This window comes from Rattus rattus, chromosome 6, assembly GCF_011064425.1.
Source record: "Rattus rattus isolate New Zealand chromosome 6, Rrattus_CSIRO_v1, whole genome shotgun sequence".
NCBI classification, from domain to species: domain Eukaryota; kingdom Metazoa; phylum Chordata; class Mammalia; order Rodentia; family Muridae; genus Rattus; species Rattus rattus.
In genome coordinates, this window is record NC_046159.1 from 40,336,566 (window position 1) to 40,364,294 (window position 27,729).

General features: G+C 38.2%; 1 protein-coding gene and 1 pseudogene across 1 annotated transcript in view; one reads left to right on the forward strand and one right to left on the reverse strand.

Annotated features, from left to right (window-relative positions):
- Positions 1 to 27,729, reverse strand: part of Cntn4 (contactin 4) — a 952,979-nt gene that overhangs the window by 334,735 nt on the left and 590,515 nt on the right. Inside the window, exon 5 of the mRNA XM_032906003.1 lies at positions 5,303 to 5,429. Coding sequence (XP_032761894.1) covers positions 5,303 to 5,429 — 127 coding nt within the window. The remainder of the gene's footprint in view (positions 1 to 5,302; positions 5,430 to 27,729) is intronic.
- LOC116903587 lies at positions 12,377 to 13,306 on the forward strand (annotated as a pseudogene).

Genomic DNA, 27,729 nt, shown 5'->3' on the forward strand with positions numbered 1-27,729 from the left:
TAATTCTCTCTGTGCTCTGACACAGACAAGAAAGTAATAAGCAATAAAGAGAACAGCCAAGTTATATCCCAGCAGTGCTAGCTGCACATGAGCCTCTAGAACTGCCTGCCTGCTCTACACATCTGCGTTTAGTCAGCTGATCACGTCTTGGCCATAACTCTCAGTTCAAATGATAGCAGAGCAATTTAATATGACAAATCTAAGAACTCAAAGAGGAAATTGCAATATAATGTTTGCTGCAAGCCGAGTGTGGAATGTGGGACCGGGACCATGTGAATCTTTTCATGAGGCTGGCTGTGGGAATAATGACACCTCTATAGGTTTGTCTGCACTTGTCCCCCAAAAAAAAAAAAAAAAAAAAAAAAAAAAAAGGCTGTGCACAAAGTCCGTTCATCTACTTTATTGCCTGCTTTTACATACAAACGGCAACAGGGATGGGGTGATTTAGAAAATAAAGTGTTTTATGAGACATGCAGTCAGGTCTGTGTTATAAAGCACGCTATGGTGTTTTATTGCAATGCAGTCAGTGTTTGTTCCAATTGAATGTGGATTGCATGGCGAATTTCTTCTCTCATTGTGTAGTGAAACACTCTTGAAAATCTCCCAATTTGCTTTCAATGTTGGAGGAATCTTTTAAGTATTGGTAATGGAGTGGCAAGACTCATTTGGAGTAAATAAGAGATTTTTCCCAGGGGGCAAGGCAAATTGGTGTCTTGTAAGCAGGATTACGGCACAGCTAAACTCTCTCCAAAGGGTGGGTTATACACAGGCAAACACCACCACCTTGAACCTCCCCAAGGTACGGTTGTGCAGAGTCTGCTAAGAAGTCAGTGTACAGATTCACGGGAAAGAAAGAAAAAAAAAGGAGCAAAAACAAAACAAAACTTCTGTTAACCGTTTGAACTTGACACTCAGGGAGGGGCAGGTCCTTTGTGACTTGGAATTTGTTCTCTGTAGACTCAGTTGAATACAAACTTCATAGCAAACCAACTCTAAGCATTTGCTTGAAGGTTTCTTCCACCTGGGAAGAGCTGCTGGGCGAAATCAGCAATGTCAGCTGCACTTAGGGAACTTTAATACAAGAGAAGTCGGCAAGGGGCAAACCTTCTTCAGTTTTCTGGGTCAGGGTCAATCCTTTCAAAACAGAGGGGCAGAAACAATGTAAAGAAAGGGCTCAGTTGAAGGAATAAATATAAAGAAAAGAGGTCAGTTGGGATGTCGTAGGAGAAACCTGCAGCTGAAGATCTCCACTCACTTTTGAGATTTTCCTACCCATTCAACCCCCTGAAAGTCAACACCAAGACTGGGAAAGTTCAGCTAGCAAGGTGTTAGGAAACACCTGATCTCTATTCATTCTCTTGCTCTCTCCTTTAACAACAGGGGGTTTTTAAGCTCCCAGGTCCAGACTGCTATTATGTCACAAGCAAACTGCTAGAGGGATAAAGGCAAGCACTGTGCACTGCCTGGAATTGCTAATGCATTTGATTAAAAGCTCTCCCCAGCTTTCCCCTGCAATCTTTAAAAAAACATAATAGGTTTCTGTTCTATGGCTTGTTTTAAATAACAAGGCAAGCCCCTATATCTAGAAACACAGTGTTACACAGGCAATGTTAATTAAAGGTCACAGTTTGAGGAAAAACAATGCAGCAACTTGCCAGAATCGGCAGCAAAATTTGTTTTCATTTATAGCTAGCATGTGAACTTACCCTCGGCTGTGTGCTCAAAGTGGGATCCATTAACTCATCATTTATATATCTGAGTAACCTTGCCTCTTGCATTTGTTTTTACTTTGCAGTGTGTTTTCAAATCATTAACTTAGTTTACTGTGTTATGCACAGAGACACCATGTATCCTGGTTTGTTCAGGACAGCATAGGGTTTATAGATGATGCTCTACAGTAATTACTAACAGTGTTCTTTCACTTTCAAAAATATCTTGTGTCAGGTGACAAATGGCCTGTTCACTCAATTATCGAACCCACTCTAATTAGTTGTTCTTTTCTTTCTGGAATGTTCTTTCTTTATCCAGGTGGCAGAGCAGGTGGCCTTTCTCAAAGCCCTACAACATATCTTTTTCTTTTAAGGCTTCACCACATCTACCCACTACCTCTAAATTAGGGGTCTTTTATTCCCTCAGCAAGCTGGTAGCCACTGCTACTGTGTGCTCATGGGTGTCTCAGCCATGCCATGCTAAGAAGATAGCCCTTTAGGGCATTCATTCTTGTCCCCTAACTCTTACATTCTCTCTGCACTTTATTCCCTGAGCCCAGAAGGGTGGTATAGATGCATCGTATTTATTCTTGCAGTAACTTTATTAGCATTAAATTTGAATGTAAACGAACTAACTTACATAAGATTTGTGTTGTAAGGGATCCTGAAATAATGAAGGAATAGTATTTACTACATGAGGTCTCCTGTGTTGATTTTGAATGGGACCGTGCCTTTATCCACCTCTAATCTTCAATTACATCCTCAACGCATTTTAACTGATAGTCATGGGTAGTTCTGAATGTATCCTTGAAGAATATGCAAGTCTGGCCTATGTGACCCAAAGGCTTATGAAAATTAACAGAACAAAGAGGTCCCTTCACCTTCATTAAATGTCTAAGAAGCAGGCAATGAAACTGCCCTGAGTCAGACACTGTCCCAAGACCAGAAGTGTGGAGAGCATGAGTATCCATTGCTCTCTGTCTTGTAATTTAAACAACTGCCTTAAACTTTGCTGCTGGGATTTCCCATCACGGTGGACTCGATGCTTGAACTGTGAACTAAAATAAACTCTTTCTCCTGTGTGCTGCTTCTGTCAGGGTGATTTTTACTATAGCCACTGGAAGAATATCTCTGGTGCCATCATGTCCTAAGAGCCGATCGAACATTTTTTAACCTTTCTGCTTGGTTACTTGATTTTCCTGTTTCAATTTTGAGAAATTTTCTACCTTTTTTGTTTTTGTTTTTTTTTTGTTTCATTTTTCAAGACAGGGTTTCTTTATATAGCCTCAACCCACAGTCTAGAGTTTGCTTAGCTATTCCATTGAACCGAATAGTTACTATTAATGAAGTTAAATTTTCAATGATATGTATATCTCTTTTCATACTAAAAACCGTTTTGTACATCTTCTATCATACTAAACTCCCCCCCCCACCAAAGTCATATATGCATGGCTCTTTTTTTTTCTTGTTTTAATTTAGGCCTTTTCTTAACCTAAAATTGATTTTTGTGTGTAATGTGAAATAAGAATTCAGTTTAATTTCTTTCCTTAACCACATGAGAAAATGGTTGTCTAGGACAAGACTTTTTAAAATACTTCCATTACTCTGTGAACTTAAATTTTCTTCTTTTGATTTTTTTCTTTATCATCTATTCACTTTTAATGAAATTAATTTTAGGTGGAATTATTGGCACATCACTCTGCTTAATTCTGTCTTCTCATAGCCTAGGTCTTCTCTCTGGTATCATGTTTATCCCATATCAAAATTGTCTTTTAGATTTTCCTTTAGCGAGAGGCTATAGGAACCAAAACTCAGTGTTTGTCTGCCTACAGACATGTGTATACTGTTCTCCTTTAAAGGAATTTACAATTAACTCATATACATGATATACAGTGATAAAAATGTACATTTATACAAGATTCAATATCAAATTAGGGTGCTTTGCATTCTTTATGTTTAGAATGTCAAAATAGGCTTTTATTTATTGATTCATTTTTATTTTAATCATGTTAAGTTTTATTTAAATTTAAATTTACTTGTTTTTGAGACAGGGTCTCATGTATCCAAGGCTGACCTCAAACTCCTTAGGTATTTGAAGGCAAACTTGAATTTTTGTATTTTGCTTCGTTTTCTTAAGTAGTAGTTCCTAAATGCGGTCTTACAATTACGTGCCACCATGCCTTGGTTCTGTGGTTCTGTGGATCAAATTTAGGTCTTCATACACAGTATATAGCCACTCTGCTAACTGAACTACATTATAGATCAGAAGAAAGGACAGGAAGATAGACTTTGTTTGCTCTTGGCTTATTTTGTCATCTCAAGTACTGGGATTGAATCTAGGGCCTTCAACCTGCTGTAGAAGCATACTACCACAGAGCTACATTCCTAGATATTTCTTCTAGTTAGTTCCAAAGACATGATAAATAATCATAATCCAACTCTACTTACAAAGTTACAAGTAAGCCCTGCTTTCTATATTTTGGTTAATGTTTCCAAACCTCTCTATTTCCTTTCCTCTCTTCCCTCATGTCCTTGGGCAACCCCTCTTTCTACCCTGTATTTCTAAAAGGTCAATACTTTTAGCTCCTACATAGAAGAAATAACATAGAAGTACCATTCTATGTCTGGCTTATTTCTCTTAACACAATGTCCCGCAGTGCCATACACAGTGTGAGGATAACAAAGCAGGATTTTATTCCTTTTGTGACTGAATAATTTTCTGTTATGTATGAGTCACATTTTCTTCATCTTTTCATTTGATGTTGAAAATTCCAGTCCATTTCACATTCTGGTCATTGTGTTTAGTGACATAATAGACGTGGAAGACCAGGCATTTCTTTCAAAGAATTATTTAATTTTCTTTGGGTATATATTAAGACATGAGTGGCTTGGTTTTCAACAATGTGAAAAAAAAAAAAAACAGTGCCAACTGTGAAGAGAGAACTTAAATTGAGCAATTGCCTCCATCAGATTGGCGTGTAGACATACCCGTGGGGGAATTTTTCTTGATTGCTGATTGAGGGGAGGACCCAGACCACTATATACTATACATCTCCTGAAAAAGTGGTCCTGGGTTGCATAAGAAAGGTAGCTAACAATGTTATTAGAAATTGTTAATGCTTTCAATAGAAATGTTATTTGGGGTATTTAATCCTTAATACTGACCTAAACCTAAGTTTGGTATTTTTCATGTAGGGATCATTTCTTCATGTTTCTCAGGATAATGCACAGTACCTACCTAAAACTTCCTTTTTCTTCAATACTCTGTGAGTAATTACTAATTTTAATTTTAATACTATAAACATGCGGTTTTAGTTGGTTGTTTTTTTTTTTTTCTTTTCTTTTCTTTTCTTTTCTTTTTTTTTTTTTGGTGTGTGTGTGGTGTGTTGAAGCTGTTGTTGTTGTTGTTGTTGTTGTTGTTGTTGTTGTTGTTGTTGTTTTGGAACCAGGGTCTCACTATGGTCTGGAACTTGACTATGTAGATCATGCTGGCCTGGAGTTTACCCAGAATCACCTCCCTCTACTTCACAAAGGCTAGGATAAAGATATATGCTGCCCTTTCAGGCTGGAAACACATGCTTAAGTGGACAAACCTGATGTGAGGCTTTGGATTCCCTTTAACTTCGCAACTCAGTTTCACTTTTTTCTCCTCAGAATCCAAAGGAAACATGACATGACTTGGCTCTTGAACAAAAACTGGGCCATGTAGCGTGTAGTCATCTGAAAGAGAAAAGGTCCATTTGAACACCACCTTCCCAATAGGAGCATAAGAATCAATACCACATTGAGAAAAGCAAGCAAGCAAGCAGAAAATCTCAATGATGCCCAAGATTCTGTCCCAGCTTCAAGATGAAAAATTTCATTGAAGAATAACTTCTTCCCAGTATGTAGAAAGTTAAGATATGGCTCCCCTGTCACATGTTGATGATGCATTTAACCGCCAGCTCCCAGACACAGGCTGCCTGGCACCTCTCCTTCCTGCCACGTCTTATTGTTCCATCTGCTCTGGCCAACCTTTTATTTTCTTCACATTTTGTGCTTCCTACGTTCCTTTTGTGCTGCTGACACTCTGGAGAGCTTTGTAATGCCACAAAGACAACAGTTTCCCCCTTTGTAATTAAAGAGTATAGTAGGAACCAACCAATGACGATGATTTAAAAAAATGTTAATAAGAAGGAACAACTCTATACTGTGCACACATGCAAGTGGGTATGCTTGCTTACACATACAGAGAAAACCTAATTAAAATGATCATGTATATCAAATAAAGAATAGCCTGTAGTTCCGATTCCTAAAATGGCTATACAAAAGGACCAATTTCAAGCCAGCTGATCATGTGCTTGGACACACAACAAAGGCAAAGTGCCATTTGTTTCCAAATCTTGCTTTTGAAGAAGAGAAACTAGATATGTGGTAGTCATTTTGTCATGGAATAGCAACAAAGGTCAGAGAATAAGCTATTAACTATAATTTAAGTAGCTGGGTAGAATATGTTATTCCGGCATATACATACAAGCATTATTCAAAGTACCCCTCATTACCTATGTTAATGGAAAATCGATAGGATTTTTATTCTTCAAAATCATGTCCAATTTCTATCTTTTCTCCCAGGGCTTTAGACTTTTATCATTGTTTTAACCACAAGATTTAAAGATGATTTTACTCTAAGAAGCCTCTCGTTTTCTATGAAGGCATTCAAGCCTTTTCCCTTCTTTGAATCATTAATTTCTTAAAGGAATGATGTATCGTACTCATTTTAACTCTCTATGTGGTAGTAAGTACAGTTGCCCATAAGGATATATTCTATTTAAAATTATTTCTAAACACTTTAAAGTCTTTAATTCGCTTATTTTGCCATTGGCTGACAAACTGCAGTAGAAGCACAGCATGGCCATAAGGTCATGCCATGAAGATTACATCCCTGTTGCAGAGTCTGTTTAACCTTTAGGCATGATTATATGCATGTAACCTGTAATTGTGAGTCTTGAAAACCTTTATAAACATTTTTTAACTGATGGACAAAAATTCCAAGTAGAACTTGTCCATGTAAATTGGGAAAGAGAAACATAAAATCAAGTTAGGTTTGGGGATTAAGGAAAGTCTGGCGAGACCACTTATGTTTAACTCAGACATCAAAACCTAAAGCCTCATGTTAAGGGTGAGACATAAGGAAAATAAAGGGGACAAGGTGACCGAATCATATCATATTTTATTCTGGAGACCACATATGATGTTGCTGTAAGAAGATTTGGATAAGGACTCAGGAAGAACATGAATTATCATCTGTTCAGCTCCCAACTTTAGAATCTCTGAGAAGCCACAGTCCCCACAGAGTCTTAGTTCTCTCTAAAGTAATGACCCCAGAGTAGGTCAGTTATTTTAGATTGATTATAAATGGGAAAGGAACAAAATTGTGCATAAACACATATGCCTGCATAAAAATGTAGTTTCAACAATCTTATATATTATTTTGTCCCTATTCTCTTTCTTTTTGATTACATGTGTAAAATCACTTCAATGAGAAGTTTATCCAGAGAATTCAGGAGCTATCAAAGAAGACAAAGAACAGAATAAAAGCACACTGTCATGAAGTTTTAAATGCTTGTGTATTAAAACTATATATTTTAGGATCCATATATTTATGCTCCAGATTTTCAACAATTGCACAGATATTTTCAAAACAAATTTAGATTACTTGTCAAGGGTCAGCTCATTACAAGTATGGAGAATTTAGTAAATGTTTGGCACATCTATTTTGATGAAAAGAATTCTTTAACAAGATCACAGAGACAAGCAGCGAGTGTGGGAGATTTTCTCTAAGAAAGAAATATTTCTATTGTTGTCCCAATTCCAAAATTATGTGTGTGTATATATAATATCAATCATCTCAATTCATTGGTGCTCCCTGATTTGAATTTCACACAAAAATATACAGTCTATTACCAGTAATTCCAAATAGGAATAAAACATAATAGTGATTACCCAGGATGCAGCTGGGAGGCTGTGGATTAACATCTGTACTATTTCTCAATGTAGCCAAGCCATATTTAAATAACAAAAGGGATATTTTTTCTGTGTATTTTGTAATAAGAATTGATAATAATGATGCTTTGCATTTGCTATAAATAACCCATTCCATCTAAAGTTTTATTTTCTCTTGGTTAGCCAAGCTCAGTGCCTGGAAATTAACATTAGCATCAAGCAAACCATATTTCATCACTCTTCTAAGGCAAGGCAGAGATTTTAGTGCTTGGGCTATTTGGTTTCCTGGATATAGAGGGAGAGATTTAATAAACTTTAGGAGGCCTGGTATAGGAAGCAAATATCTTAGCTTTGAAACTTTTAGCCCTTGTTTACTCATGTGCTTGAGGAAGAAAGGACATGTTTTGTTTCAACTAAACTGTGGGGTGCCAGTTTGCATGAAAGAAAGTCTCAGGGTGGGTTCTTAGAAAGCATTATCAAGTAAAGTCTAAGTACTGGTCACAAAGAGACACAAGTCTCTTGAAATCACACAAGAATTCTTCATAGCCAGGAAGATAAAGTTCACCCTTAGGTCATTCACGGAAGCTGTTCTGTGTCACTAGAAGAACGAAAGTGATTTCAACCTGAACAGGTAGAGGCACTTTTTGAAAATGGCGGAGGAGTCACTGTCCATGCCAGGTTACAGGGCAATTGTATTCTAACCGTGCTAGGTTTGTGGTATTAAATCTCAGACTCACTGACTGTACCAGAAGACAATGGCTTTCCCAAACCAGATCTAACATCCCTCTATAGGTGATTCTGTATTTTAGACCTATATTTTATTTAATGTATATGAGTAACTTCCATGTGGGTACATATAGCATATACCCAGCTTGGTAAGGAAGCCAGAAAAGGCATCAAATGCCTTGGAACTGACATTGCAGGCAGTTGTGAGCTGCCCACCAAACCATGTTCCTCTGTAAAAGCAGCCGGTGTTCTTAACTGCTGAGCCAGCACTCTGTCTTGACTCCCAGACCTCGTCCCTTCCCCACCCCACACCCTAGTCTCCTAGAGGATAAGAGGATGTGCCAGCAGTCTCAACGAACCAGGATACTGTGATTTCTTAAAGGAAACGGAAATCCTCAGACTCCCAATATGTTCATAAGAGCTGTCTAGATCCTAGGTGTTGCACCTGGGGATTGTGTAGCTCCTTAATCCTCCCGGCAGGTAAGAATTGCTCAAGAATTTAAGACTGTGATACCCATTCTTTCTAAGACATCAAATTGACTGCCTAATTAAACACCTGGTCTTGAGGGGAAAAAGAAAAACATAAATAGCAACAATCTTAACTTCAGGGAGTTCGAACAAAAGCATAGAACACCAGTCATCGCAAACTAACTGTATCATTTTACAGGTGGGTTGTATCTGGGTCACATCTGGAAGGTAGGTAGATGGTTACAGTACGCATGCTCACAAGTATGTTTGTGTAAGCCGTCATGGCTGCCATGCTGTATCCTTTGCCTTGTGTGCTATGGGATCCCCGAGTAAGGAAGATGGGACACATCCTGTGTGTGTAATCCTTGGGAATTTATGGTTTTATTGAATTAGATAACAACATCATCTGTGGCAAGAAACAGACAATTTGGCTACATTCATTTTCTGGGTCTGTTCTTAAAGTCTGATCTATATTTCATTTTCTCCTTCTCTCCCCTGGAATGGTTAACTCAATGTTCCAGGAAAGTCATACACAGGGCTATGTCTCTTCCACAGACTTTCAATGATTATAGAAACTCATTGTAGCTAGACAGCTGAGGTCAATACATCTCTGTGAATGGACATGGCTCATAAAAGTATAGGCGTAATTTAAGGAAATTCAAACATGAATAAAATATGGTAATGATGATTTTCCCTGTGAGTAACAATTTTTTTAACAAGAGAATCATTGTAGAAATGATTGGTCATGTGTCATATCACCATTACAAATATGATTTAGTGTTCTTAGTATTAAGTAAATAGCAAGGGATATTTAAAGGCTCTGTGTTTCCAGTAGTCAATTTACAGAGTTTGTGCCAAATAAACAGTCTGTTTGGTTGCTCAGTTGAATGGAACAGGAGTAAACCGATATTCGAAGAGACAGATACATCTGCTTAAAAGGTGTAGTGTTTCTTTTATTTGGCCTGGCTTCTACCTTCCACAGTATTTTTTTTTCCTTTAACTGTCTCAAATGAGTATTTTAAACAGCAAGAAATAGAGTAGTCTAACAATGGCTGGCATATCTTTGAAGGTACAAAGTGAGAGCAAATCCAAATAGGAAGTGAATTCTTGTCCTGCCGAGTCTTTGTTCTCTGGTTAACAGAAAAATGTCTCTGCCTCCAAACACTCTACACATATACCAAGGCCCTAATCATACATACGCCAGAACTTAAAAGTTGGGGTGGGATAGGGGGAGTATGGGGAGATAAAAGTAGGTTTAGAGAAGAATTCTTCACTCTGCAAAAATTTGTAGGGGTGGAAAAAAGCCATAATCAGGGTGGTGTAGTGGGGAGAGGGACTGTATCAGCCCCTCTCTCTTCCATTGCCCTTGACCTCATACCTTGACACTCCAGGGATCACGGAGCAACTAGCATTTAAAAATAAATCATAGGATGGTTTTAACTACAGGCCTCAGTTACAGCCAGAAAGAGGCACTTTCAACAAATGCAAAAATGTTGCTACTCATTTGGAGGCAAAAACTGACCTGAACTGATGTGCTGCTATTTATAGCCTCTGTGTGAATATTCATGTGCTTTGCTGCAGAATTAGAGACTCCTTTGATTGCAGAGTGCTGACCTGGACTCAGCTGGGGATGTTATATAACGCTGGGCATGTTTTGTGGGTCATTTTTCTTTTGTAAAATGAGAAAGGTTCTTAATTTTCAGATGTATTTGACCCAAATAGCTTCTGATCAGAGTTTGGGGACCTCTATTATACGCGAACACCAACACTGCTTAGAGGGGATCTAGAAGTATGCAGAGACACTGTCCTGAGCATGTTTAATCTAGAAGCATACCTGGGTAGATTTTTAGATAAATGGCTTTTTTTTTAAGGGTAGTTTGCAAAAAACAGTCTGGAATGCACAGAGTCCTCACGGAGCCTTCTTCCTCGCTGACAGGTCTTACCATTGTGAGCATATGACATCAACGTAGTAGATGTACTGTTCTTAATAAGCCAATATTCATATGTTGTTACTGACTAAAGGCTTGATCTTATACTAGGGTTCATTCTTTGTGTTGTATATTGTGTGCTTTTAGCAAATTTAGTATGGCACATGTCCACTAATAAAATTTTATACAGAATGCTGTTCTGACAATTTTCTGGGGTCCAGTGTAGCTAGTGTTTAAATTAAATTTAGATGCAGCATTATGAATGAATGAGAACACATACAAGAAACACACATGTATATAAGTGATGATTTGTGCTAATGGAGTTTAAGTTAGATATCAGGTTTCTGATTTAATCACTGTCACTCAACAGTAACAATTGCAGAAGGCATCTCAGTCTTTGACTCTGTGTGTTCTGCTAATCTTTAGTACAAGTACAACATACCACCTCACTGCTGGTGAGTCAGTCCTTCAAATATGACGCGTAGGGTGTTTGAGAGGACTAAAATTATGTGCCCAGGTCCCAGTCAATTAATAGTCCATTTCCATGGTTATGCTGGTTTTAAGCAAAGTACCCCAGTACCCCAGTTTTGGCTAGCAAGACCCAACTATAGGGTATATGAAACTACTGAAGTAAGGCCCCTTTTCAATCTGAAATAGATTGCGGAGTTTGTCCCCCAAGCAATCCTTTGGGTCCTGCTGTGTCTCTCAGATATGTGAACTACTTAGTGTCATTAAGCCAGTTTGAGTTGCTATTCTTAGCTGTAGCCACACAGTTTCTAATAGATACCATATTTATGGAAAAATATCATCATCCAAGTCACAGAATCAAATCTCTCTTTTTCCTCTTTCCTTTAGATAGCTCCCAAAAGGAGAGAGAGAGAGAGAGAGAGAGAGAGAGAGAGAGAGAGAGAAACAGAGACAGAGAAAGACAGAGATAGAGAGAGACAGATGAGCACACAGAAGAGTCTTCTTAATCTGGTTGTTCTTATGCTTGTCTATTAGATTGCTCTCTTGAACACAGTTCCTTCTGTCATTTCTGGGAGCCCAAAGCAAAATCTGTGAATGCTTATTTTTCCCATACCTTTTGTCATTCTTAGACACTAGTTTCTACTAAGGGAAATATATATATATATATATATATATATATATATATATATATATATATGTGTGTGTGTGTATGTGTGTATATATATATACATACATGTATATGTATATGTATATGTATATGTATATGTATATGTATATGTATATGTATATGTATATGTATATGTATATAGTGGCCCTCTGAAAGGATGATTACCTCACATAGATGATGCTTTTAATAGTTTTGCTCATTCACTGTTTCCCAAAGTTTTGCTTGGAAAAACAGGTAAAATTGGAAGACTATGAAACATATGAATGAAAATATTATAATCAAGCTCATTAATTTCTGTGATGACTCAAAAAAGTTACGAGTCCCTCTTCAAAATAAAGAGCCTGAAACTCTCTTCATTTACTCTAAAATTCTCATCAGCCTTGGGGATCAGGTTCAGGCATGTGAATTAGAACCAGATTCCTAAAAGCGCACGTCTGCTGCAGTGTTCTCCTCTTCCTCTCCTCCGGGCCTCTCGACCTCATGGTGTTGCCAAAATGTCACTTTCTAACAAGCTGACTTTGGACAAGCTGGATGTGAAGGGGAAGCAGGTGATGAGGGTGGACGTCAATGTTCCTATGAAGAACAACCAGATAACAAATAACCAGAGGATCAAGGCCGCTGTTCCAAGCATCAAATTCTGCTTGGACAATGGACCTAAGTCAGTTGTGCTTATCAGGCTACCCGGGCTGTACTGATGCTGTTCCCATGCCTGACAAGTACTCCTTAGAGCCAGTTGCTGCAGAACTCAAATCTCTGCTGGGCAAGGATGTTCTGTTTTTGAAGATTTTGTGGGCCCAGTGGCTGGGACTGTCATCCTCCTGGAGAACTTCCGCTTTCATGTAGAGGAAGAAGGGAAGGGAAAAGATGCTTCTGGGAACAAGGTTAAAGCTGAGCCTGCTAAAATTGATGCTTTCCAAGCCTCTCTGTCCAAACTCGGAGATGTCTCTGTCAATGATGCTTCTGGGACTGCACACAGAGCCCTCAGCTCCATGGTGGGTATGAATCTGCCACAGAAGGCTGGTGGACTTTTGATGAAGAAGGAGCTGAACTACTTGGCCAAGGCTTTGGAGAGTCCAGAGCAACCCATCCTGGCTATCTTGGGAGGAGCTAAAGTTGCAGACAAGATCCAGCTGATCAATAATATGCTAGACAAAGTCAATGAGATGACCATTGGTGGTGGAATGGCTTTTACCTTCCTTAAGGTGCTCAACAACATGCTCAACCCTAAAGAGTTGCACAGCATCTCAGCTCGTCTTTACTGCATCGGGATTTGTCTACGTTCAAGATCCCATTTAAATTCCTTAGTGACTAAAACCACTGTGCACTGTAGAGGGCATCTATTTATATTCTGCCTGTGAAAGGAAGTGAGCTGTAAAAGCTTAGCTCTCTTCGATGTATGTAGCTTCTAGTTAGCTTTGTCACTGTTCATGCCAGCATGGAAATACGGTGAGATTCCAGCTGTAGGTTTGGAGAAGTTGATGATTTATTAAACAATAAAGAGGCCCACTGGGGAAAAAAAAAGAACCAGATTCCTTCCATTATCTGATATAGGTGATCCATAACCAACACACCACTTTTCCTTTTGATTTTCCTTTTCTTGTTCTTTTGGATTCAGGCCTATCTATGTTCCCAGGCTGGCCAGTCTTATGGAAACAAGCAACTCTCCTGCTTTAGGCTTCTAAGTGTTGGGACTCCAGGCACATGGCACTGCACTTGTTCATAAGCTTCCACTTAAAGAGGACAGAGCAGGGGAAATGCCAACTACAGTTGCAGTTTAAATATCATCTGGCCAAAAAAACCCTGATAACTGAAGAGACCGTGTCTGTGAAGCTTCTAAACCAAATGCTTTCTTTTTATGCTCAGAATGAGAAGAGAGCATCTTCTATCACAAACCCGTACAGGAATACATATAACATTATATGTATTATATAGTATGAATATTATATGCATTTATAATATGAAAAGCCAATTTTTCTAAAAAGCTAATCTGACTTCTGATATTCCTGTCATCTTGCATTAAAAATACCAAGGCTCCAGAGTTTTCTAATCTTCTGTGGACCTTGAGGAAACAACAGATCCTTTGCCTGTTTGCCTCTTCAAACAACTCAGAGTCAAGGCATCCTCTTTCTCAACTAAACAATGTGATGACCACAGTGCTGGGGCTGCCTCTTCTACTGTTAGTCACCATCAAACTTTAGAGACCATCTGTTGTATGCCCTTCTGGTTATGACTTGCTGTTGATTTTATCTCCTTAGTGACACCCCCACCCCTGTCTCTCTCCACATTAAAATGCCTAAACACAGAAGGCTGGAAGGCAATGCTTTCATGCTACGTGCACTGTGACTCCTCATGTAATACTCATAAACCTTCATACCTGTCTCTTTGGCAGTTAGAGTACCTCATTTCTGTCTTTCTCCTGCAAGATTCAGGTTTTTAATTTGGCACATAGCTAACTCATCAATATAGATACAAGGACACATGATAGGGAGTAGAGGGTGGAGGGTCTGCTCAAGTAAAACCCTAACAACATATTCTCAGCAGAATGATCTACTGAATTCAACTTTGGTATACTTCCCTTTCTGATATATAGCTAATTATTTTTCATATTGTTTCTTAGGAAACTGAACTATCATAATATCCATGGTGAATTTGGAATGGAAAAAAATATTTTTCAGATAATGTTTAAAGTAGGCAATGGCTCTGAGTTTAGATATCCCAGGTGGGACATCAGCGTTTTAATTGGAAGTTCTTTAGCAAAACCAATCCAGGCTTATTTTCACCTCCAGCCTCTCACAGAAGTCAGAAAGTCTTCCAAAGAGAGAGCAAACACAAGCCACAAACCATTCAAGAATGGAAGAGGTGTGACCAGTGTGAGAAACCATAAAGCAGCCTTGACTTTCCCTACCTCCAGTCACATAGTTCCTCCAGCAAGGATGAACCACCTAAACTTTCCCTTGGCAACAGTACTAGAACCAAGGAGTACATTTCTCATTCAAACCACCGTACTCCTCAAAGTTCCTCAGATTATTATGATTATGATCAGTTTATTTAGAGACAGAGCCTTAGCCAAGTAGTTGTCACAAGGCCGGAACCGTGTGATGACAACAGTGGTTTTATAATGAGAGCACAAAGGCCTATGATAATCTGACAACAGATGCCTTTTGCCATGGTATGAAGCAGTTTTAAGGACGTTCATGGATTCTGGGACCATGCTCTTAGACTTTCCAGCCTCCAAAACTATGGTTGAAGTAAACATCAGTTTACTATAAGCTGTGCGACTGTGGTAATCAGTTACAATAAAACCTCTTGTACTTAGCAGTCTACAATATGAAAAGCATCCATCCTCTCTAGAGAGCACATCAGTAAGATGTCAGCTTGGAAGCACACAATGTCACTCACAGATACTGAATCTTCAGTGCTCTGATCATTAACTTCCTCAGAGCCAATTGGGTACCCCCATAACCCACAAAAAAATGAAAGAAAGAAAGGAAGGAAGAAAGAAAGACAGAAAATAAAAGAAAGGAAGAAAGGAAGGAAGGAAGGAAGGAAGGAAGGAAGAAAGAAAGAAAGAAAGAAAGGGAGAAAGAAAGAAAGGGAAAACCTGTTTCTTAGAAATCATAGTCTCCTATATACAGTGAAAATGACCCAATAACAATAATATCATTACATTTTAATTCAGATTTCGTTTTAATTCCTAGCTCCTTTTTGAGGCACTAAACCAAAGCATTTCAGATTGTTTTAGTTTGTTTCTCTGTCACTGTGATAAAACACTGATCAAATGCGACTTGATTATGAATGGGTTTGTTTAGTTTATGATTCCATGTCATGGTACACGAGTGAAGAACGTCAGGATAGGAACTTGGGCGTGAGCAGAGGTGTGAACCACGGAGGAAAGCTGCCCCGTGGCTTGTTCTCCATAGCATGCTTAGCCTGCTTTCCTATACAACCCAGGAATACCTTCCCAGGGATGATACGACCCATATGGGTTGGGTCTTCCCACACTAGTCATTAATTAAGACAATGCCCGGCAGACATGCCCACAGGTCAATCTCATGAAGATAATTCCCCAATTGCATTTCTTTCCTCTCAGATGACTCTCATTTGTGTCCAGTTAAGAAAACGTAACTACCATACAGGCATTAGGTGACATGACCTAAAGCTCAAGGGGTTGCGTGTGATGGAGTTCTAAACAGAGTCTTTCTCTGTTTTTTTCCAGTTTCTTGTATGGATGTCAATGCAATCATCCTTTTTAATAGGAAATGGAGTGAAGAAGGATGCTGCAGTCATCCCCTAGGAACAGAGGTAACCTATCAGAGCCATATTAATAGTCTTCTTACTTTAGTCCAGGAAGAAATAAGTGAAAGGCAATTTCCTTTAAATACAGAGAAGAATGGATACAAGTGATTCATGGCAGGACACACTTGTTACTAATTCTTTCCAATTACAAGTTTGCTTTCTTTTGGAATTAGCAGTGTAAGGATATGTGGAAGGGGTATTTTGTCCTAATGTAGTTTCAGTTGACAACATTAGAAAAGAGGGCATTCATAAGCTTTCAAAATGTTGAGTTACAGGTTTGCAACTAATTATTGGACATTATGCTTTTTTCTATGTCATTTTGTCATAAGGCAAAGTGGTATGCACACTGATCTGAGCAAACACAAAGCAAAATTTCTTTTTGTGAAGGGATAAATGGCAACATAAAATGCCTTTGACTTAAATTCAGAGGCTTATGAGGAGATGGAGAGAAATGGTTTCTTGGTTTTCTTAAGTGGTAAAAAGCATATCCATTAAGCTGTTGGGCCCTTTGAAAAATTCATTCACCATTCACCTGTCCTCTTCATTTTCCTATTAAACAGTGTCCAAATCCTTTCTTACAAACTTCTAGCCCCAGGACAGGAGGATGGTTATGGTGTGTGTGTGTGTGTGTGTGTGTGTGTGTGTGTGTGTGTGTGTGTGTGTGATATCTGCACATGAGTGTGCACACATAGATGACTGTAGTGCCAAGAAGGCCAGAAGGCATGATATCTTCTTCAGCTAGTGTTACAGGTGGTGATGAACCAAACTCAGATCTTCTGCAAAAATAGTGCTTGCTTCTAACCTCTGAGTCATCTCTCCAAGCCATTTTCTCTGCCTTTGTAATAAAAACATCTCTGTGGCTAAACAATTCTGTGGTAATTTGAATGAAAATATCCCCATAGACTCATAGGGAATAGCACTATTGGGAGGTGTGGCCTTATCAGAGTAGGTGTGGCCTGAGTGGAGGAAGTATGTCATTAGGGGTGGGCTTTAAGGTCTCAGATGCTCAAGCCAGGCCTTGTGTGATTTGGACTTTTCCAGTTGTCTGGTTATTCAGATGTAGAACACTCATCTACCTCACCAGCATCATATCTGCATTCAGGCCTCCATGCTTCCTGCTATGACAATAATGGACTAAACTTCTGAGCTGTATTCAACCCCAGTAAAATATTTTATAAGAGTTGCTGTGGTCATGATATCTCCTCACTGCAATAGAAACCCTAAGACCAGCACCAATTGTGGAAAACATCACTGATGTAAGGATAATGGATTAACATCTCAACTCACTTGGCAAGGACTTAGGCATTATCCACTATGCACCCCTAGACTATGTTCAACACAGAGTAGTCAATAAACACTCTAGTCCCAAAGGCTCAGGCGTGTAGATAAGGAAGGTGGACTTGGAGAAACTTATAGAGTATGCTGAAAGATAGTCAGTTCTATGCAGAAAATATGTGCAATATACAGAAAAAAATCATGCAAATCACTGAAATTTTACATTTTGTCTGAGTCTATTTGGGCTTCTACTATTACCCACCATAAACTGTAAGGCTTGCAAACAATAGAAGGTAATTACTTACAATTCTGGAGACAGAGTGTGTGTGTGAGCAAAGCATGAGCATATGTCAAGTCCAGCAAGGACCTGCTTTCTGACTTATTAGAAACCTATTAGATATATTCTATGGTGGTGAATAAAATAGATATTGGGGATCTCTTCTATGATAAATAGGAATGCAGAAAGTCCTGAATCCCTTTGCTACCCTTGTTGTGACTATGAACTTTCAGAGGACTTAAAAATTCACAGAACAGCTATACCACTGGAAGAGCTATCCCCTGAGAGGCTCTGTTAGAACTTTACCAATACAGAATCTTGCAGCCAAACATCAGACTGAGCATGAAGACCCCAAATGGAGGAGTTAGGGCAAGGACTGAGGAGCTGAAGGGGTGTGAAACCCCAAAAGAATAACAAAAATATCAACCAACCAGACCCCCAAAAGCTACCAGGGACTAAACCACTAACCAACAGGTACACATGGGAGGACATATGTAGCAGAGGATAGCCTTATCGGACATCACTGGGAAGGGAGCCCTTTGGTCCTGTGGAGGCTTAATGACCCAGGGTAGGGAAATGCTAAGGCACTGAAGTGGGAGTGGGTGGGTAAGTGTGGGGGAGCACCCTAATAGAAGCAGGGGAAGGGGGATTGGATAGGGGAAAACTGGGAAGGGGGATAACATTTGAAATGTAAATAAATAAAATAACCAATAAAATCAAAAGAATTTAAAGCACAGCATTTTCCACCTTTGCTTCTTCACATATGTATTCTTTCATCCCACCCCAATATTCCTGAACATCTTAATATGTTCCAAGTCAAGTAAAGAAGTCTGAAGTCTGGAACATCTTCTAAATATCATATAAAAGGAATGTGAATGAGGCTTAAGTCTGATTTATTGAGAAAAATTGTCCTGTAGATATTATTCTGTGAAACTAAATAAGATTTTTGCTTCAAGCATGAAGTGGTGGGAAAAGAATAGACTGACATTCTCCTTTGAAGGGAGAAAAATAAGAGGAGAAAGGAGTGATGAGTGCTTAGCAAGTAGAAAAATCTAAGGCTTAAGAATAACCATCTTGAGGACTAGACATGGCTCAGTGGTTAAGACCAACATACTGCTTTTCCAAGGAACCTGATCTCAGTTCCCAGCACTCACACCCAGGTAACTTACAACCACATGTAACATCAGTTCTGAAACCTCCATGAGCGCCTATATTTGCATGCACAGGCCCATACACCGACACACTTGCACACACATAATTAATGCAAGGAAACATTATGAAAGCAAAATAAGTAATTACCTTTTATGGAGTGCTCAATCATAAATAGGAAATATGTATTACATTTCCTTCCTTCCTTCCTTTCTTTCTCTCTTTCTTTCTTTCTTTCTTTCTTTCTCTCTCTCTCTCTTTCCTTTGTTGTTATTATAGGTCATTTGGCTTTTCTATTTTTTAAATTAGATATATTTCTTTATTTACATTTCAAATGTTATTCCCTTTCCCAATTTACTGTCCATAACCCTCTATCCCCCTTCCCCCATACTGGTGTCCTCCCCCATCCACCCCCTTAACCCCTCTTCCCCTGACATTCCTCTGCACTGGGGATCCAACCTTGGCAGGACCAAGGGCTTCCCCTTCCACTGGTGCCCCAACAAGGCTATTCTCTGCTACATATGCAATTGGAGTCCTGGGTCAGTCCATGTATAGTCTTTGGGTAGTGGTTTAGTCCCTGGAAGCTCTGGTTGGTTGGCACTGTTGTTTTTATGGGGTTACAAGCTCCTTCAACTCTTTCAATACTTCCTCTAATTCCCCCCAAGGGGGTCTTATTCTCAGTTTGGTGGTTTGCTGCTGGCATTGACCTCTGTATTGGACATGCTCTGGATGTGTCTCCAGGGGAGCTCTATATCCAGTCCCTTTCAGCATGCACTTTTTAGCTTCATCAATCTTACGTAGTTTCAGTGGCTGTATATATATGGGCCACATGTGGGGCAGGCTCTGAATGGCTGTTCCTTCAGTCTCTGTTCTAAACTTTGCATTTCCCTTCAACACAGCTTAGAGAACATCACAGTAGGGTGGAATGATTGTCAGAGCCAGAGGTAAGGGAGTTCTGGGACAAAACATTGTCACATAGACATGACAAGACTACAACCTTTATAAACTCTGTAGCTGTGGTTGCCAAAAGAAGATAAAGACAGTAAACATCCCAACCATGACAGGGGTGGAGTCTCAAGATACTCTGTCCCTAGCTGTGGAACTACTAAGATGATGGCTTCTCTAGCAGGAATAATCAGTTTTCTATAAACGTAAGCCTCCTGTATGGTATGGTGACCATGTATCAGTAGATGGCTCTACACTCACATGCGCAGCACAGATTGGTCTCAGTTATTTATATAATTAAAAAACATAACGTTTTGGGTTAAGGAGATCAGTGTAGACAAACTTCCATGATAGAACACTGCACTCTCACAATAACAAAATTATTTTATGAGCAGGAGATAATGTTTATACAATGTATAAGATTGTCCATATCAAATATTCATATACCATGTATAGTCAACAATTTCTTCCCCATTTATCTTGAACTAGAATCTTTTACCAAGCCTACAACTCATTAGTTGACTAGTCTGACTGATTACAAAGTCTAAGGGTTTTCCTTTTTCTACACTGGCATTATAGTGTGCTACCTTGATCATATTTTTGCACATAGTTTCTGGTGATTGAACTCAGGACCTCGTGCTTGAAGAGTAAGTGCTTTATGGAATGAACCATTTTCCCATCTCCTTCTTTTAATTTCTTGAAGCTGGGTCTCACATACTTTAGGCTAGCCTCAAATTCATTGATAGCGAAGGATGACCTTGAGCTGTCCTACCCCACTTATCTTTAACTCCTAGTCACTGGGATACAGACATACACCACCTTGCCTAATATTCTTCTTTTGAAAACTAGAATGGTATTTTAAAAACATATTATCCTAGCTTTCTGAACTATAGTCTACACAGCATGAATTTCCTCTGAAATTGGTGTCCTTGTTGAGTTTACAGAAACTCAGGTGTGAATCTCGGCCAAGCTACTTTAAATCTTTCTCTCTGTGTCTGAAAGAATACATCTCAACATTTAGACTCAGAATGTGCAGACAATTGAAAAAGGCTACCTTTAGTCAAGGCTGCCAAGAACATGGGTAACATATGCCTGGCTGTAACAGGGAATAAAAGGAATGAGAATCTCTTTGATTGTTTTTTGTCTATTGATGGCATTGCATTTTAATCTCATTAACAGCAACAAAACAAAATAAAATATGGTGCTTCACATAGATATAGCCTATCTTTTTGTTTGAGAGGCAGCACAGCATCTCCTGTTATAAAATACCCTTCAAGAACAGCTGCCGTTCATTGTGATATTTGCTTTGCCACAGGATGAGATCGTATATGCTTGTCAATGTGACATGTGCTCAACAATAGACTGTGCTTCCAATTCTGACTTTTACCTCTGCATAATATTTTTCTAGGTGCTGGGCAGTGTGAAAAAGCCAGACTCCTGTCAGAAATTGGTGAACTATAGCTTTCCATTATCTAAAGATGAATTTTAGCACAACGATTCAAACCTTCCCCAGTTCTAGGGTGACACAGCAGAATGTTAGTAATAAATGCTCAGATAAGTCACTATTTTTACTTTTAAGGCTGTATTATGTAAATTCAAGGTGTACAGATCACTGTTTTATGAGATAGGCTTTTGTTAGATGATTTTGCTCAGCTTAAGGCTAATGTAGGCATTTCCAGTACCAATATTAAGGTAGACTGAGTGGAGCTTACATGTTCAAAATGGTTGGATCAAGGATGTTTTCATTGGTAATATCTCAACTTCAAGTCAAGGAAGATCTGTTCTTTAAGTGTTTGTTATTAATAATTAAAGTATTTTGATATAATTCTTTTTGACCTACAATGAATTAGGTTCCATTTGGCTTTTTTTTCAAATAAAATTTGTTTTTTCCTGTTTCTCTCCTCCCTTTTCTGTCCCATTTCTCTCCTTCACCTGTATGTATCCTTCCACACCCAGTAGCCTATCTGCTTTCATGTCCCATGTGACTTTTGCCCTCTCCAATGTCCCCTTTCTTAACATTTCTTGTTCTTCTTCCATAGTGTCCTATCCAGTTTCATAGTTTGTATCCATTCTCACTCCTATATCTCTTTATATATATATATATATGTATATATATATATTTACCATATAACAAAAGAACAAATAAAGAAGATGACAAAAGAAGCAAAGAAAATAAAGTAAAATCAATTAGAGGATAAATATTGGATAAAATAATTTATACATAATTTAAAGAAAACTATAAAAGCTATCGAAAAATGATTAAAGAATAGTATATTTAAAAGGAATACAAGGTTGAATACACAAATAGTACAAGCAACAGGTACAGAGAAAATCAAAAGAATCAAAGGAGATTATTCATTTGACTCCATGCAAAAATTAAGGAATGGAAAAAATACATCTAAAACTGACTCTAGAGAAAAGAAAATTTCTAGTAGGTCATTTAGCAAGATATAGAATTGTTCAAAACCTTCCACACAAAGAATCAGATCTAGATGGTGGTTCTACAAACATTTAAGGAACCCAAAACTATTGTTTTTCAAACTTGTCAAAGAAGGGAAGATTTTAATAAGTTTTCAGACTCCTGAAAATTACATACCAGAATCCAACAGAAACCTCTCTTCTCTGATTCCCTCCTCCTCTCATCTTCATTCTTATTCTTCCTCTTTCCCTTCCCTTCCCTCTCCTCCCTCCCCACCCTTACTATTCTTTCTTCCCCTCTCTGAGAATAACCTCACCATGATAATCCACTAATTGTCAATAAAACAAATTAAATTTAAGATGAAGAATATAATCTAGTTTCTGTAACTTCAAAGTTATTTATGAAATAAATTGAAATAAAATTTACAGTAACTAAATGTTTATGGTCAAAGAGGGAATTAATTGACTTTTCTTAGAAATAATATACAGAGATATCAAGTTTTATGTAATGAATATATAGATTTATACTCAATAAATTTCAATGCATAAAAGTAGACTGATCCGAATATACAGGAACAAACAAGAATCTAAATGAACTAATTCTGCTAAACTGAGTTTTGCATAAATCCTTAGCTGTCTGAGTCAAACCTTTGTGAATTTTTTTTCCTAAGAAAAGCCCAAGAAATGTTTAGTTGATTGGTCTACAGATTCTCATCTATAAGTTCTAGAATGAGTGAGGAAAAATATTGCTCTCTCTCTCCTATACTAGTTAATAGAATTTAATATCATTACAACCAGTACATTATCAATTTTATAGCAATATTAAAAGAACAATTTCCTTTGATAGTTATATATTTTTAATTGAAATCAATTCTTCTACTTGACAATTCTGCAGAAGCTAATTTTAAAAATCACATGTAGTTTCACCTTCTTAACAGCTATTTTTCCCACATAGCATTCATTTGTTTGCAATTCAGGTACAATAAAAATTGAAATAACAATGTATATTCAGTTTTATGACAAGCTTTGTACTAATGATAAGCATGTTCTGCATTTCTACAATTTCTAGAAATTGCATTTTAATGACTGTATAATTGAGTAAATGTTGAGTGTTGATTCCTTTATCAGTAATAAAGAGATGAACTATGCAGCTTTCAGATGAACTATAGTATAAATAACACTATTAAATTTTAATACAATAAAAGAAGAATTGAAAATGAATAACTATTATTTATGAACATGAAAAAATTTTGTGTCAAAGACAACTGGGAAATAGGCTCTGCTAGTGAAAAGAACTGGGTGTTATTTCTTGTTCGTGTTGTTCTGTGGATCCTTAATACATATTGAGCTGGCTTCTAGAATCTCTCAAAATGTCCATTCAAGTTCTATGATTCTATAATGGTTCTTGCTTGGTGCCCGACTGACAATTTTTTTTAAGCGGGGGTGTTTTCATAGATAATGAGTGTTTTACGTTCTGCTATGCCAGTCCTTTCTGGGGTTACTATTGAATCTGAAGATCAGCGTTGATTAATCTTCCTTGAAATTTCAGGGACCTTGCCACCTTCTTCAGATTCCACTAGTTCTGCATCCTGTTCGTACGGAAAAGCTAAAGAGTCTTAAATATACTCTCATATAGGTTAAATTTTCTGATAAATCTGTCTCCAAAATAGGCATTCAATTTCAGGTGTTTGCTTTCATTTTAAAAATTATCTTGCAACTTCAAGAAAAAAATCCAACTTTTAAGTTCCTTTTTTAAAATTTTTTCTTTTATTGGATATTTTCTTTATTTACATTTCAAATGTTATCCTGTTTTCTGGTTTCCACTCCCGGAAACCCTCTATCCCATTTCCCCTCCCCCTGCTTCTATGAGGGTGCTCGCCCACCCTTCCACCCACTCCCTCTCTTCTCCCTGCCCTGGCATTCGCCTACACTGGGGCATCAAGCCCTCATAGAACCAAGGGCCTCTCCTCCATCGATGCCCAACAAGGCCATCGCCTGCTATATATGCAGCTGGAGCTAAGGGTCCCTCCATGTGTACTTTTTGGTTGGTGGTTTAGTCCCTGGGAACTCTGGGGTTTCTGGTTGGTTGATACTGTTGTTCTTCCTCTGGCACTGCAAACCCCTTCAACTCCTTCAGTCCTTTCTCTAACTCCTCCATAGAGGACTCCATTCTCAGTCCAATGGTTGGCTGCGAGCATTCACCTCTGTATTTGTGAGGCTGTGCCAGAGCTTCTCAGGTGACAGCTGTATCAGGCTCCTGTCAACAAGCACTTCTTGGCAACCATAATAATGTCTGGGTTTGGTGACTGTATATGGGATGGATCCCCAGGAGTGGCAATCTCTGGATGGTCTTTCCTCCAGTCTCTGCTCCACACTTTGTCTCCGTTATTTCGTTAAAAATACAGAAGTCACTACAGTGAATGGCTTTCATATGAGCAGGAGCCATACTGATGGCTTTGAATGAGTTGTAATTCTCCAGAGTTCTGAGTGGACCCTCCATCATGACGAATTTATTAACACTATGGCCAATATGTTTATGCTTTCTTTGCTTGACCTTTACAGGCATCTGGGTCTGTATCCCTATCCTCTGAGTGATACTTCTTTAGCTTAGGAAATTATCAAGAATTGATAGTGATTCTGAAGGTCAATTATTTTAACTGATCCATCCTTTGGGCTGATTTATTCTCATCCAAATCCAGTTCCCTGTCATGTTACTGATTTTAAAACAGTGCTTTTAAGCTTTAGGCCAAGCACACATTTTTTTCTTTTTTTCTTTTTTTCTTTATATTTAAAAAGGAGTGTGTGGGGGGAGAGATTGGTCCTCTTAGGGAGGGAACAAATCCAAGCAGAGTGTCTGCATAGCTCCAGCCATTAGTAAGTTCTACAGGAGAAATATTCTGCACATTTATATGGTCACCCATAAAGCATTTTCCTTTGTAACAAATTTGATGAAATTATACACAAATGGTAGAAATGGCCTCAATTAGATAAAAGAAATGAAGCATTTAATTAATTTGCAACAAGTCCATGGGTGGCCAGAAAAATAAAATCATATCTAAAATTAGTTGAAGACAGACCACAAGTTTGGATGGTTTCCTATATTAAAAAGTGAATGCAATTGACACCTTTTACCACTTGTCTTTTAGCCAGCCAGCAACACACGTGCAAAATTTAATTTTCTCAGTCAAACAAGGAAAACAAAAGAGCAGGTTATAACTACATGGAGCTTTTAAGTCAAAGAGATTGTACAACGTTTTAGAATCTGAAATGTCTGGGTACAGCTGTCATGGGTAAACTACAATAAAATCATGATTAAAATTGTTACAACAATATACAATTAAAGTATTCTTGATGGGTTTTTCTTTCTCCTCTCCAATTACTTTGTGTCTAACCTAGATAAACAAGCTATAAACTGTCTTAGCCATATCTCCCACAAGACAGTTGCCTTTAAATGATGTATTATTTGGAGTTTTCTGATGTCCGTACAGCTATCAAGGCTATAAATCAAAACCCATGCACACAAGTAGCACATAAAAATTTATGCAAAATGTGTGGATGTGATGTACTAAACTACAGGTATTTTGACTATTGCATTTTATCTTTAGTAAATGTGTTCCTAATTATAATCTGAGTCAAATATTATAGCTTCCTCAAGTCATTCTGTATTTTAAATTTAGTGACTTGTCTAGAGAAAAATTTAGTATATCTAAAACTAACAATTAAGTAATAATATGTTAGCAATAGCGGGCATCAGGCCTGAGTAATGATTTGGGAGACATGCATTATACAACTCTAGCAATGATCAGAAGCATGATTTTTAAAAGTGAAGTTGCTTGTGCTAGAGAACTGAAGGGTTGTCCGAATGATGTTTATCTGGCATGTGGCGAACTGAATGGATGAGCTGTGATTCTCAGGACTGTGTTTCCACAGTTCCCATGTTTTCTAGCATAGCACAACATACTGTGCTGAAGAACCTCCCTGGTTGGTGGCTTACACACTTACCAATCACATCATCGGCATAAACTTGCATGTAAACATCACTATCTTTTTTTTATTTTCTTCTTAACTCTTCAGAGGTTTCTGAGAGCCACATCACAGCAAGCATAAATGTGGCCCCTCTCAAGACTTTTCTTCTGCTGTTGTTGACTTTCTGAAACTTGTGGGGGGAACTTGCTGTTTATTCCAGGTGTTTATTCCTCTAACTTAAAGCAGTCCTCTTTGCTCAGACTCCTGAGAGCTGCTGTCGCAAATGGGAGCCACCACACCTGGCTCCCGTGCAACCAGAACTTTGACTGAATCCTTTACTCTGAAGGATGGTTTTCTGATAAAAATCTAGTTCTATTGGTTATAAGTGCAATATGCATGTTTTCTGGGTTGTCAGCAAACATTAAGGTATCTGTGAAGCTTAAACTCAGCTGCTGTGGCCAAAAGAAGATTCACTGGTGGGGATTGGTTCGGTGGTATTTCAATGAGATGTGCTTTCATCTTAAAGACGCAGATAGCAAAGTACATAAACACATTTCTGAGATAGAGTTTCATGCAGGAATCTCTTAATATATTAATGGATTTGCTCCTGAATCTTTTTTAGAACATTTTAGAGAGGAACAGAAGGTGTGTGCATGCACATGTACATGTACGTGTACACAGACACAGAGACACACAGACAGACACACACCAGTTTTACTATAGTATGATCACTAATACTTTTCAGACAAGGACACTAGCATGTTTCTTTTGGGTTGTGTGTGTGTGTGTGTGTGTGTGTGTGTGTGTGTGTGTGTGTGTGTTTTCTACATATTAGATTCAGTTACTAGTATAGTCTAGTAACATTTTAGACAAAGACACTATAATTTTTATCCTAGTATGTGTGTGTATACATACATATTTTCTATGTAATAATTTCAGTTTAACTTTTTTTTCCAGAGCTGGGGACCGAACCCAGGGCCTTGGGTTTGCTAGGCAAGCGCACTACCTCTGAGCTAAATCCCCAACGAATAATTTCAGTTTAATTATGAAATAGTCTAGTAGTATTTTTAGGCAAGGAAACTGTCATTTTTCTCCTGGTGTGTATATTCATTCCTGCGATCTCAAAAGAAGGAAATAGAAGGGAATGAATCATCTTTCTTGGAGGTCCATGAATATGCCTCCTGATTGCAGGGGTTTTGAATATTCATGGTATGGGACACACTGGCTGACTCTCGGGCCCTTACCAGTAGACTCTTTTATTAAAACATTACAGTCTTGTCACTGAAGGTGAGTGCCCATCTCCCAGAGCTTCAGCAGCTGGAGATAACCTAATTCTCTATACTCTAAAGTCATTCTTCCAAAAACAACCAGTCTCCAATGGGATCCTCCATTACTACTCTAACAATAATGACAGCCATTTGTCACCAGCAGTAAAGATTCACTTTTATAAACATT